The 14,081-nt window shown below is 42.7% G+C and overlaps 1 protein-coding gene and 1 long non-coding RNA gene across 5 annotated transcripts in view; one reads left to right on the top strand and one right to left on the bottom strand.

Annotated features, from left to right (window-relative positions):
• The window catches only part of LOC112948256, a 47,120-nt gene extending 43,214 nt beyond the window's left edge, over nucleotides 1-3,906 (bottom strand). For 2 of the 4 annotated variants that reach the window (XR_003249572.1, XR_003249574.1), the window contains exon 1: nucleotides 3,783-3,906. This is a non-coding gene — a long non-coding RNA (uncharacterized LOC112948256). The remainder of the gene's footprint in view (nucleotides 1-3,782) is intronic. The other 2 variants (XR_003249573.1, XR_003249576.1) reach the window with 2 other exon arrangements.
• Nucleotides 3,907-4,596: 690 nt separating this feature from the next.
• The window catches only part of FAM174B (family with sequence similarity 174 member B), a 27,457-nt gene continuing 17,972 nt past the window's right edge, over nucleotides 4,597-14,081 (top strand). The window contains exon 1 of the mRNA XM_026040624.1: nucleotides 4,597-4,616. Within this exon, the coding sequence (XP_025896409.1) occupies nucleotides 4,597-4,616 (20 nt within the window). The remainder of the gene's footprint in view (nucleotides 4,617-14,081) is intronic.

Here is a 14,081-nt window from a genome sequence, read left to right as displayed (position 1 = left end):
AGCACCTGTAAATGCAGCTGAGCAGGCAGCATAAAACATTGCTGAGGAGTGAGATCACACTCCTCTGTCCCTTTTGGTAACTCTGTGCTTGACAAAGCCCATGTGGATTTTGCAGCTAGAAGTTTGAATTCGTGCTGCATCTCAGCATATCACTGTGGTGACAAATGAGAAATGAATAGTCTGAGGTCCCTACTGTTAATTCCTCTAGAAAAGGACACCATGTGCACATACACCTGCAGCAGCACAGATGATGACTGCCATYAGCAGTCAGGACTCTTAGTACTCTTGCCCTTAATACAATTTACCAGGTTATCTTGGCAGAGCCAGTGTATTTATTATTCTCACTTCATCTCTAAAAGAAGAAAAATATTTATATATTTTACAGTCCACACTAGAGAGTAATTAGCTAATGCTTGTTGAGTGCTCTGAAGACAAAGCAATAGATGCATTTTAGGGGCTATGTCCTGTGTCTCTGAAATCAATAAATACTTGGCAAAGAAACTATTGAATGGACATGAGCCACAGGGAACCACTTGTGACYGTGAATACCTGCTTTAGCTGTTCGAGTTCCAACCCATAACAGAGAGCACATATGTTCATACACATAGCCCAGCACTCCTGTGCAAATGTGCCTGCTGCTTGTTACAGCAGGATGGACTGGTCTTCTGCTACACAGATTTAAAATTCATAATCAAGAGGAATTCTCCCAGATGAGAGGCCCTGAAGCTCTCTGAATTTGCTAAGGATGGCCAGATCTCTCTAGGAAGGCAAGTGGGCTTTTCATTCTCCCTGCCTCAAGCAGTTTCTGCTTTTCAGGTAGAGAACCGAGTAGGTAGCAACACTGAGACAGCACATGGGAAAAGTTTTAATAGCTGAAACAGAAGGCTGAGGAAGAAGAACTGAACATCCTAGGCTCTTGGTGAACAGGTAGAAGAATCAGCCATTCATGGCTCAAGCTAAAACCTGGCCATCATAAAAAAAGGTGGCTGCAGGCTGTTATTTGAGACAGTCTGCAGCTGGCTGATGTGTTAATTTATCAGCCAGTACATGCTTCATTGGCAATCTGAACAGCAGTCCTTCATTAAGCAGATTTGTCAGCTGAGTTTCCCCTTCAGCCATGGATGAAGTTGCTTCAGGCCAAGGCTAAAGGAGCCAAGACCATCTGCTTTGCAGCTCCATTGCAAGGAGGTTTAAAGTCCATTCCTTGCAATAACAGCTTCCTTTGGATGTACTGGTTAGTGGCCTCAAGTTAAGACTGGATAAATTTACCATCTGGTATGGCCAAGGACACGCTTGATTAACTACCTCAAGGAAATGTAATATTTGCCCTTTTTAATATCACAAGATAAAGACAAGGTTTAGTTGCTTGAAAACAGGTTGCAAATCTGATTGAAAGACCCTAATCCTGCTGCTTTCCTTCCCCTGACACACACAGCCTGTTACAGCACCAGGAATCAGCAAGAGGGCCCTTATCAGTCATTACCTAGTCCTTCAGGTTGTCCCACGCTGAATTTCAGCAGASACACACATGCAATGAAGTTGGACAAAACTCCTTGCAGAGTGGGGATGGCATAACTGAGTCAAATAGACTCAGTAAAAAAAARCTTTTGACTGAGAAGCAACTAGAAGATCGCACTGCTGTCTGTGTTGTAGCTCTGCAGCTTTGAAAGCTCATGGAGTTGCTGCACATATTTAAAACAATTGTTTTTCAGGAATGGCCTTCTGCACTGATGAAGAATTATGGAGCAAGAATTGGTTCTTGCCATGTCTTTTCCCAAACAGAATATCAAGTTCAAGGCTGGAAAAAAAATTTTGCTTTGTTGATGACTATTCAAAAGAAATCCACAGTTCTSAGTTTAGAAATGCAGAGTTTAAAAACTGTAAAGTCCTCAACACCTTCCTTCAAGGAATGCTTATTTGAGTCTATATCCTACATCCAGTAATCACAAGAGTCTGTCACTCAGTAGGGGATTACACATTTAAATAGCAGCTTGTTGCCTCAGTTTCCCAATCTGTGTAATTTACYCTGAGTCCCCATAACTATCATAACTGGGAAACTCACCAGTTTTCATTTTTTATTCTCATTGCAATACAAATACAGAAGGTAGGGGAGCAGGTGCATTTGGATCAAACTGAGAAACTAGGCTTGGGGACTTGCCCTTGTACCTCTCATCCAAAACCACTTAGTTGGAGCCTACATTTGTTAAATGAGTCCATCAGTTTTCAGTTACTTCCCAAAAGACCTTCAAGGACATAGAAAAGGCTGCAAATGTTCCAAAAACATTACTGCTTTCAGATGCCACATCTTCCTCAAGCTCCTGCATTGTTCTCTCCACTTTCTGTGCTGCAAATCACTAGGAATTACCAATCAGGTTCATTGTTGACTTAGCCTGTGATCTGAACAAAAAATGAATCTGTAAAATGATGTAAATGTAAAATACGTTAACTGAAGGTGCTTGGGGCTCAATACAGGTTATAGTAAATGTTCATAAAGGATGCTGAAACCCTTAGATTAAGAGATATACCAGAAGAGAATGATGAGGCTATAAAATCCTTCTCCACAAATAACTCATATTTATATAGTGCCTTTCAACCTAGCAGATCCCAAAGCTTTCTCTATTTTTTTTTTAGTGCATAACATCCTGATGTACAGCCCTGTGATATACTGAGCTCGCTTCACCTACCAGTTCAAGGCAGCCTCCTCTGAAGTGAAATGTGGCAGCTGTTTAATAGCCTCGAGTAGCAGTAACTTTAATAATAGCAAAGCACTTATATGGTTTTACAAACTTCAAAGAGTTAATTCTCTCTGCCTCTTCAGGAGAGAGACAAGTTTTATTATTCCCATTTCACAAAGGCAATATAACAAGAGTGGACAAGAGTGGAGAAAAATCTGCACTCCCACAGATTTATAAAGTGAAATTTCGTGTGTGAGCTTAAAGTGCCTTTAATTCCATATAAAGAAAACAGATCAACATGGCTTATTTAAAAAGTTCTCTACTAAAAATAATGATGTGGAGAGCGCTCTGATCTGGATTCTAACACCTGCCACTTCTGCTGAAAAAAATTACCTTCTCAAGTACATGTTGACATAGAAACATCATGGTCCACAAACGCTTCTGTGTCGTGAAACAAATTGGGTGCTCAGAATATACTGCCAAGACTCACACAATCTCAGTCTTAAGAGGACCCAAGAGTTACTAAAAGCCTCTTGAAATATTGCAGGAGAGAAAGCTGCAGCAACACCAGTCTCCAAAGGAACCTGGCATTGTTCCTCCCTCAYGGGTCACCCTACAAGGCTTTCTAGCCTTTCTCTGTTGCAACAAAGCTTTTGACAAGGAAGGGAATTTCATTCTGTGATCCRCAAAGGTTCCACAAAACATTTCATGAACTTGAAGATCCTTCTTTATGTGTCTCTCTCTACATAAATTATCTACCTATAAATTATTTGGATTTAAGCCTTCTTTTCTGAGAACTGGAGTCTTGTCCCAGGGTTACATCAATGTTCACACATTGTTTCTTTATAGCACCATTATAGAGATTCAAASAAGGGCTCACAAGCACAGCCATCCTTGAGGTCCCAAACACACTTTTACATCCTAGCACAGAACTCACCAGCTTCTTTTCTTCCTGATGTTTTTCACAGGGAATTTGCTTCACTGCTACTTCCACCATTATTCACAGCCTGCACATGAGARCAGCCTCTTCTACACCCCTTTGCCTACTAGCACCTTCACAAACTACTCCAGATGGCATAAACACAGCATAACATCATTGCAACCTACCTCCAGTCCGAGAAGCTTTCTGACGGGGGCTGCAAACATTTTTCTTACCCAGACTATCCAGTGAGCTCAGGTCAGCCAGCAAGCWAGGGTTCCCACTTTCAACATCTCACATGGTCCCACATGGCATTAAGGAGAAGCTCCCCTGAGACTCAATCCTTATAAGGAGCTTCCCGACACTCCCTAACAACTCTCAGCTGCCTGAAAATAGACCACCAGAAGCAAATCAGCTTGTTATCCCTCCCTTCTCCCCACTAGCTCTGTATGACCATTTGCGTCCAACAGAACCAATTCTCTGCAGCTGCCTTGAGTCATTCCTACAGCCTGAATGATCTGAAGCCCAGGGAGGGTGTAAACGGGTGCCTGGGTCCTGCAGGAGCTGGGGGAGAACTATAGAGAGATGTCACTAACTGACAGAAGTGGAATATCGGGAATTCTCCAGCAAAGTGTTTTCCATCATGGTAGCACAAGTGCTGTGTAAATTACTTCCTACTCATTACAGAAACAATCAGAATGTAACTTTGCCAACCAGGAATTGGTCTTTCCCTCTGAAAAGCCCCTGTAGAAGCTTAGCTTTGGGCACCCACATATAAAACAATTCTGATATTGTCAAGCCCAAAAGCAACAGCAAGATCATTTCCCAGAGCAGTGGCATTGAGCTCACAGCAGTGTTTTTAACCTTCTCTCATTTTAGAATAATTAGTTTAACTTYGTGGCATTTTGCTACCACACGAGTCAACCGCAGCAGCAAGTGGCGAGATCAAGGCCCCAGGGATGAATATCCATGACATGTTTGATGCATAATGGAACAACGCAGATGGCCGTCGAGGCGATCGGGTGACTTTGCTTCCTTGGCAACCTCCATGTGAGGAACCTGCGGCACGGTCAGCTCTGCACGGTGTCGCAGGCAGCTCCTGGGCACATCCAGCTAACGCTACGGTCTGTGAGAAGGATCTTAGCTCTGCCGACGGCTTTGGTGGTGATTCGGGCATTGAGGGCCCCTTCCTGGTGCTGCTTGTTCCTTCTTTCCTTTTTGCTCTGCGAGGCCCAGTCTCTACAGGCTGTGCTGGAGTTAACTTTTGACCCTGAGTAATCAGTGTAATGAAGTGTGTCCTCATGACTTCCTACTTTGGTTCATTTCTCAGGATGCTGGGGAGATTTACAAGCTTAAGGCAGCCTACAAGACCTTATTTGCAGCTCTCAAGTTTGAGCCTGGATCTAAAGAACCGTATCTTTGGGCTCTCAGACATGTTTAGCAAGTAAAGAAAATGCTTAAATATCTCCACCTCCTCTCAATTCCCTGCCTGGGGGATTGCTGTTCATCACAGATAGGGATGTAAGGACAGGCCTGCCTGTCTCTCCTCCACTGATGGCCCAGGGGAATCCCTGGATCCATGTCAGGGCAGGTGAGTCACTGTCCTTCTCACAGGGAAAGGAATGACGCAGCYTTTGTTGACTGAAACAAAAGGACAAAGTGGAGCCTAGATCATCCCGCTCACAATTTATGGGGTGAGGAAATGGAGCAGACACAGTGGCCCCAATGTTCAACTGATATAAGTCAGAACAACTGCTCTGTACTATGCTGAATTAGACCACCTCAGAATCAGACTTTTTTCAATAAATCCTGTGTCTCTTCCTTTGATTTTTTTTTTTTCATTTCCCTTTTTAAATTTGAAAAGAAAAAAAGAAATCCATGAAATCTACAGGGAACTTCTCTGGAAAGAAAGAAACAAACAAACAAACAAACCAGAAAAACACACCAGATTTGACCCCGACTTTGCAAATGGGAATACGATATAGCGAGAGTTGAACCCAGAGCGTCAACTAGCATCTTCAGTTCTACTRTTGAACTACAGCTAGTCATTTGGATTTTTATTATCAGCCTGTCATAATGGAGAAGAAAATTAGGTGAATCCATTTTTGGTTTAGTTGGGATTCTTGTCAACTGGGAGGTGACTTCTGAGGTGTGTAGAGAATGACTGGAGGCACAGGATGTACAGCTAATTATAGCTTTTGTTTGGGATGCTATTTCTGTATGACCTGCTCCAAAGATATTAAAAGAGATTGTGTCTCTCTCCCTTGGTATTTATACATGTTTTCCATCAATGTAACTCTACTGACTTCAAAGCAGTGATTCTGCACTTGAACATATTTCTGTGAGGAGAGAATCAGAATCACTGTTTATAGATGTTTTGAGCCTGCCCAAGTACGATCAATAACGGGTCCTGTATAGACAGCTGAAAATCAAGATACACCAGGAAACTCATGAGTAAGATTTGCGGAAAAATAAGTTTTGCCAGAGTTGACAGATATCTGTTTATAGTTCTTACTCTGCAAATTGCCCTGTGAAAGCAGATCCTCTTCACCACAGGGATTAACTGACTCTGCCCAGGTACACACAAAGAGAAGAGCTTGCAGAATCAAGAGCAATATCAGTAAGAAAAATAAATGGCTGCATGAAACATTGATAAGCATAGGAGAAAATGGATACAAGACAATCTTTCCTCTAGAGAAGAAAGATACCAAAACAACAGCTAGTAGGCAAAGCCAGATTAAATTTAACAATAAGGTTTAAATAAAAAAGCAATATGCACGTTTAATGAAAGAAAGTATTTGATTCCCCATCTCATGAGGTCTTCAGCTCAGCACAGTCTGGAAGCAGTGCTTTAGCGAAACATATTAGCTGGCTCAGTTGAGAATTGAAAGGAGCAGATTTGATGCTCTCGTGCTTCTTTCTGATCTTAAAAATCTGTGAGCATGTTTGGATTTGGTAAATCATTTAATATCATGTCATAAAATGTACCTCTGTGGATGATCTGAAAGCAATAGTCCATGGTCTGAACTGCAGCTGAGTGGCTGCAAACGAGAAGGAATACTAAACAGACAGGTATTGTGTTATAGAATTATGTTTATTAGGGCATCACAGAAATGGGGTCTTTGGTCCTTTTTGACATGTTTATTGACGACTCTACAGAAGGATTGAACAAAAGGATGACAGGCATTCACCAACATGACGTGAAGTTGAAAGGGAACACAAACAGCAGGGAAWCCAGAAAGATAATGCAAAGGAATCTGCATAGGCTAGAATCTCAAAATGAAAATAAGTCAGTGCAATGAATTTCAGAGCCAGGCAGAAGTCTGGTATCTCCAGTGCCTTTAGGCTTCAAAGGCGATGCTCATTAAGATCATACTGTGGGGGGAAGATCCAAGGAAGGTGCAGTGTATGGAGACATGCTTCTTCTGAAGGGATAAGTGTTACAGCAATCCAGAGAGAAAACAATAAATACTATAGCACTCCTCGCAGGCAAGAATAAACATGCCTGCCTGAGAATCTTCTATAATCAAACTTTATATCATTTCCATTCTCTGAGCTACTGTTATGCCTGCAAACTGCACAAGGCTTTGTCTCCTTAATGTATTAATTTCCATCCATACGCCCAGGCAGGATGTCTATTAGCAACCTTAGACAACTTGATTGACTTGGGTAGATTATTCAGGAAAGCAGAGCTCTGTCTCTTTTATTTTTCCTGAAATCCACACTGGTGCTTCTGATGGTGAATGAAAATTTAAAAGTGAAAATATCTTTTTTAAAGCATTTAGAACTCAATATAAACCTAAGATTCTATTTAAGGAGGGATTCTAGAGAGTAGCTTCCTTCCCTATACACACAGGACTCAGAATCTGCTGTAGTCTGCAGCTCTCTTAATCCACTGATCCCAAAGTCGAGGTCCTCTTGGCTGGAGGAGAAGGGCTCCCAAGCAGCTGGTGGGCTCCCAGGGGAGTCCTAGAATACAGTTAACTGCAGATATATTATCTACAAGCCACCCAATAATAGAAATCTCAGCCACAGTCTACAGCATCTCTATGGTGCATGTGTGACATTTTCCTTTGTTCTTTGCTCTTTTAACCAGCATGGAGAGAAAGTATGAGTTGTTTCTTTTTTAASTGATGAGATACCCAAAGCTGGATACCCGCAGCAGGTGTCTTGCCAATATTTGAATTAAATAGATGATAACAAGCAACAGTGAATTTCCAGCAATTTAAGAAARAATCCTTCCTCTCTCGATTGCTCATCTTTTATCTTTTGATCTGKCCATGTCATAATCCTGCTAGCTCTCCACTCATCCTTACAGACCCTCCGGCAAACCAAAGGCTGGGGGAGATCTCTGAAATAAAAGCAGACAAATCCTTCCATGTAATTTACAGCAAAAACAACAAGATATTCCACTARCAAGTCACAGAGTTCAAGCTTTTTGGAAAGAAACAAACCAAAGGAAGGACACCGTGATTTTCCTCTACAAGTGAACCTTGCAGGACTTCCCTCTTCTGGTACCTGCCTTTCAATGAAACAGTATTAGGTCTGGTCCAACCAGGGATCTTGAAATCTGGCTGCAGATGTTAATAGGTGTTTTCCTACCTTCCCATTTTTGCATCTGAGCACCGATTCCTAAGACTGTTGCAAGACATCATGAGGGTTTAATCTAACAGCTCTAGGTGACCCTGTGTGTGCAGAGGCTTGGACTAGATGATCTCTAAAGATCCCTTCCAACCTTAAGGATTTTATGATTTTTCTAGATGCTCAGTGTGGGAGATGCTGCACCGAGAGCTGATCTCAGCAATGTGAGCACTGTTGTTCCAGGGGAATGCTGGCATTGCCCGGGAAGGCCAGTGCTTGGTGGCAATTACATGCGTTGCTCTATTAAACCTAAATTAAAGATTGTTCTAATGGGGGAAATTTCAGTAAGGCTGGGAGGCGCTTTGTCTCATATCTGCTTAATTGAGTGTTAGGATTCTGATGAGGGAAGAGGAGGACGTAACACTTATGTGGAAATGAAATATATCCGTATCAAGGTCAGCTGAATTCCCAAATATTTGTTCTGGCCAGCAAGACTAAYACCCTTACTTTTATAAAAATGCTAAAGGTCCTTAACCATGCATATACATCCACAAAACCACTCTTAGGACGTGGGTAAGTGGGGACTGTATCCTACAGCAAACATATAGAGATAGAAATACTCATARAAATACTACATTGATTGATCTGATTCATCTCCTGGGATGACAAAGTAAGAGTTATGGCTGAGAATCACAGTAGTTCAATGGCATCAAGAGAACCTAATAAAGAGTGAGTTAAAATCTTTTTTTTTCTGCATTTCCAGGTCACTTGTAATTCTGGAAGGAGTCCTGCTTCTTGGCAGTCACTGTAACACCATTGATAAACCCCCAAAGCTATCGGAGGCTGCAAGATTATCAGCTGCTGCCACAATGAGTTCATTTTATGCAGCTGAGATGAAGAAAAACAGTTTAAGAAAAACACTTTAAGGATACAATCTGCACGTTATCTAAAAAAAATACTTGAAGTATTTGTCTTTTTCATTCAGATTGCACTTAGGCAGGTCAAGCTGAACTATCTATATTTTTTTTCACCAGTAATCATTCAAAAAAGGATTAGTCCAGACAATTATAATGTCCTCTTTTCTCTGACATACCAACTCCAAGGCTCTCTGATCATACCTGACCTGGTTATTCCTTGGTTTGTGCCTTTGCTAGTAGCATGGGTTTTCAGTTTGGTCTACCAGAACTGTGCTCATGAAGTTCTTTACATGATGCACTTTATTTCCTGCCATACTGSAGCTCTGGTCTTTGTTCCTACGGTGTATTACTTTTAGAAAAAAATCCTGAGAAGACAGTTTGCCTCATTTTGCATACATTTCATTCGTCGCACAGAAACACAAATTCATTCCTGCAGATCCAGCTTGCCTAACTCCAACGATTTAGCCAGCTTTGAATTCTTTGCTTATTCCTTCTCTGCGCAATTTCTTGCAAATTCTCCTCTATTCTGACTGCTAAAAATACATCTGGGTGCTGCCTGGAGGCCATCAGGGAGCACAAAGGAAAGGGCAGCCTGAGCTTCACATGCATTGCTAAGCAATGCAAAAAGAGCCTTTCCCACAAATGGGGATGCTCTGGTAATAGGCATCCGTAGAAATGTGCCATTCCCAGAAGCAATTGCATAGAGAAACACTGCGACTCGTTCTGTTTAGCCAGTGCCAGGCTCTTCCACGGGAAGCTCAATTGCTAGAGATAGCTCCAATTTATAGCGATACTAAACAGGCGTAAACTGGAAGAACGGCTCAGCAGGGTGAAAAAGCTAAACCAGCTCCCACCCCTACAATGAGCAAAGCCCCACGGTTCATGGTGGGATCAAGAAACAAAACGAAGTTCTCATCAGAAAGGAAACTAGGCGCTCTCTGCATTTGTCACTGACTGCGAGTTTCCCCTTTGCTTCTCAAAGTACTTTTACCAAAGTACTTAAGAGTGAAGGTCTTCACATCACCCACTGCTAAAGGGTTAAATTTAGGGGGGAATTTAACCAGGATTTAGTTTCCTTATTATTATTCAAATAGAACCTTCTGTGTTMATAACACAGAAAACATGATTTACTATCCTAACATCCCTAAATTAATTCAACCCCCCCAAATAATTTATCTGAATGGCTTTTATTACAGTCCATATTACAGATGGACTAGTAAACCCTCCAGCTCTGATTTATTACTGCTGTGTTCTAAGCAAACCACATGATGTCATTGAGGAAGAGTTGTGAAATCCCACATTCCACCCCAGGAACCAGGGATGATTCCCAAATTAGGCAAATGGCATGCAAAATATCAGTAAAGCGTCCATGAGGACAAAAAMMAAMMRRAAAAAAATAAAATAATAATTTTAAAAAGCCCTGAGGCCATGTAATACAAATGATGCTTTCTTCACCTCAATGTTTACTTGAAAAGCCATCTGTATCTTGAGAATATGTATCTAGAATTGCAAAGTCAATTTAAAATCCAGGAACAGTATTTACAGATGATCTATATGGCAACAATCTGCAAATATTTCTTTTGAATATTACCATCTGAAAGAGATTTTGGATCCCTTGCTTCCTACTTTGAATGCAATTGTAAGGGTGAGACAATAAAATAGCATCCCAGCATCTTCCTCTCTCTCATTAACAGCCTATTTATTTGCAACAGAGTTAATATAAAGAGCAAGTATCATGTTATTCTGCAAGCTGAGTCCTTGGATGGCTATAGGATATTGCTAGGTTAAAGAACTGGAAGATCTTGCTGTAGCAAGATTCCATCTTTGTTGAAACTAGGGCCCTTTCCCTTCCATTACATTTCATGATTCCTTTCCAAGATGCTATTTCTTGAAGCTGGTTTAGTTTTTCCCTTTTGGAGTAAACTTCCCCTTTTCCAGCTCCAAAGAAACATAAATTGCCTGAGAAGTTAAGATAGCAGGGGCAGCTGGATCAGTTTATGTTAACTCTAAAGTTAGCTGAGATGCTGCTCCTCAGGAGGTAGTGCTACCCCCTGGGGCTTCGTGCCTTCTTCAAGCAAGTCAGGACATTTTCCACTTGCTCAGATCAGAAGGGGAAGAGACTACACTAAACACCTTGTGCAGATCATAAAAAAAAATAGACCAGTGCTCAAATATTATTTTCCTGTGAATCAGTCGCTTGAGGTTTCTATTGAACAGATGGGAACAAAGCCCAGTCTGTCCTAATTAAGGAACAAAATCTAATTAAATTGTAATTGAACAGTTCCTCAGCACTGCGCACGCTGCCTTGCAGAATGGAGAGTCCAGGACCTCCAGGCTCCAAACACAACATGTAAAGAAGGCCACAGAAAGACATAATCCTTTTATTTTGCTTTGATGGGGGGATCTCAGTAGGATCAGAAAGAAGRCAGAAAAATCCTGAGCTTTATAATTCCTAGACTGTTTGGAGTATGCTTGACACCATACATCAATATCACTATCAGTATCAAGAAAAGCCACACAGTGCCACCAGACTGAGCATCCACCACTGCCTGGTTTATGCTAGTYGAGAAACTGATGTTTCAGAGTGGGCATTTTGGAGGAACTGAGGCTGATACACGCACAGCAAGCACTGTTGCAAGCTGGCAGRGGGTGTATTTCAGGAATAAGTCTGGTTATATTAAAAACAAAGTGATTTGTGTTGCAAAGCTTGCCCAGCCCCTTGCCAGTTGGGTGCCAGAGCATCAATAGCAGGAGAAGACGCAGGACAATCACCCCTCCAAAACACGGTCCATTTCCAATGCCTGTTTTTCCTGCTCGAGAAGGATTGTGTGCTGCCCATCCTTCCTGGATCACCCTCCGCAAAGCTGATCCTCAGCTCTGAACAAGCACGAGCAAAATGTACACTCTAAATCTTAACAGTTCTGTAAGGGGCTGGGGATGGTCCTCACGCTGGAAGCCCCGACAAAATTCACCGTCTCCTATGAAGAAATATGCATGGCAAGAGGCCCCACAGCGCAAGGCAAAGAGAAATCTCATAGAGGCAACGGAGCAGCTGGCAAAYGTCTCCCAACAGGCAGGACCAACGTCAGGGTTGGGGTTTACAAATAATAGATCATGGATCTCACCCCAGTGCTTAGGAAAGAGTCCACATCACCCATTCGACCTCCTGCCCAGCTGTTAGGGGTTTTGGATTTCTTTTTTTATCTTTTTTGTTTGTTTGTTTTTCCCTAAACAGAAATAAACCAGGGCCCCATCTTGGAAAGGGTGCAGGAGTAAGTAATGAAAGAAAGCTGGAACAATGACTGATTCAGACAGCTTAGGGGGCCTTCTGCACATTGTACATATCAAAATTGCCTCATCCCAGAGAACTTCCTGCAAAAAACACAGGAAGCCTTTCTTGCAGAGTGGGTGGCATTGGATGCAGCTTCCCGATTGGCTGGGAATGCCTAGGGACCAGGCGTTATTCCACTCCTGCCTTTCCTGTAGGACACTGCCAGCAGGCAGACTTCTCCGGTATCTCTTCCAAAGTTTAGTGACACATTCACATAAATAATACCCTGCAGCATAGGCACAGCTGAACCTACCAGGAAGGAAATTAGCTCTTTCTCTCTCCCCGCTTCTCTGTTTTSCTTTCATTTCAGTTTCATTTCAACATTCCTTCATCCCTGGACATAAGACCTATCTTGCAGTGGTGACACTCGTGTTAAATACAAACCCTAGAGAGCAAAACTAATGAGTTGTATCTTGCAGATGGCCTAGCATGCGCTCCCCAGTCACCCTCTTCATTYCCTCTGGCTTAGTTAATGGTTCTGTTCACATGCTCAGCACACAGAGGCTGATTGCAGAATCAGGACCACGGTTCTCATGAATCCTAAGGACCACTCTTATCTTAGAGAGGTCAAATACTATTAAATCAATTAACCTGAAGCCTAAGTGAGACTAACATATTTTTGTTGCTCAAGGCAGAAAAACATAGTCCGTTCTAGAAATTTGTTCCGTTTTACAGATGCAAAATGTTGAATCAGCTGCACACGGAGGTTTATGCCATGAGAATGCCCATTTGAACAGATCACAGTTTGAACTCTGTGATCACTTCACTTTGTATTTGGACAGATGTTGTATGGTGTAATTAAAAATTGTTGTTATTGGCAAGCAAATGGTCATGGAATAAAGAGTAGATGAGTTCTTAAGGAACCCATTGGGCCATATTCATCCCTAGTGTTACCCCATTGATTTAATGGGCATGCAAAGATAAAATTAGTCAATCTGTTCCTTAGATAGATGTCTCCAGCGGAAAACAGAGCAAAACAAGATAATTGAACCCCTTCCCGCAAACACTCGCGGCATCTATAGGAAGCAGACGGATTTTAAAACAAAATGTTTTTCAAGTTTGCACAAGCTTTTCAGAAGACGCCCTTCCCATTTCAACTCCATCCTCTTCCGCGGCTGCTGGGGGAATGCAGTCAGGCTTCCTCCTGAGCATCCCACCTCGCCACTCCTTGCTGCTTCTCCCTGTGCGAGTTAGGAGAGGATGACATCTGAGACCCTACTTAGACCATCTCCTTTCCATTCTGGAGTCTGAAAGAGATGAAGACTTGGGGACAGCAGTGAGCTAAGGAGATACATAGGAATTACTAGGAAAAAAAATTGTCTTTGTTCGTCCTAAGTGGTGGCAACAAATGAGGAGGGTGGGAGGGGAACATGCTGCGGACTCGGGGGGCTCTGGCTCGGAGCTGGAGGACACATCTCAACACATGATGACCCCACAGARGAGGGGGAGCGGGAGGAAGCCCTGAGCAATGGGGGTAGCTCTGGGGCCGGTGGAGTCACCGAGGGCGGGCAACACAAGCAGACGGGCACAGACTTTGGGGAAGCCCCCAAAAGCAGGGCGCCCAGGAGGGCTGCCCGCGACCCTGCGGGAGAACGAGGCGAAGGCGGCCAAGCCCCGGCGTGCGGCGGCTCCGTGCCGGGTCCGGCCGAGGCGCCGCG

The sequence above is a fragment of the Nothoprocta perdicaria genome, unplaced genomic scaffold, assembly GCF_003342845.1.
Source record: "Nothoprocta perdicaria isolate Ctin4 unplaced genomic scaffold, notPer1 scaffold_26, whole genome shotgun sequence".
NCBI classification, from domain to species: Eukaryota; Metazoa; Chordata; class Aves; order Tinamiformes; family Tinamidae; genus Nothoprocta; species Nothoprocta perdicaria.
The sequence above is the reverse complement of the archived record's forward strand: the minus strand, read 5'-3'. Positions and strand labels throughout refer to the sequence as shown.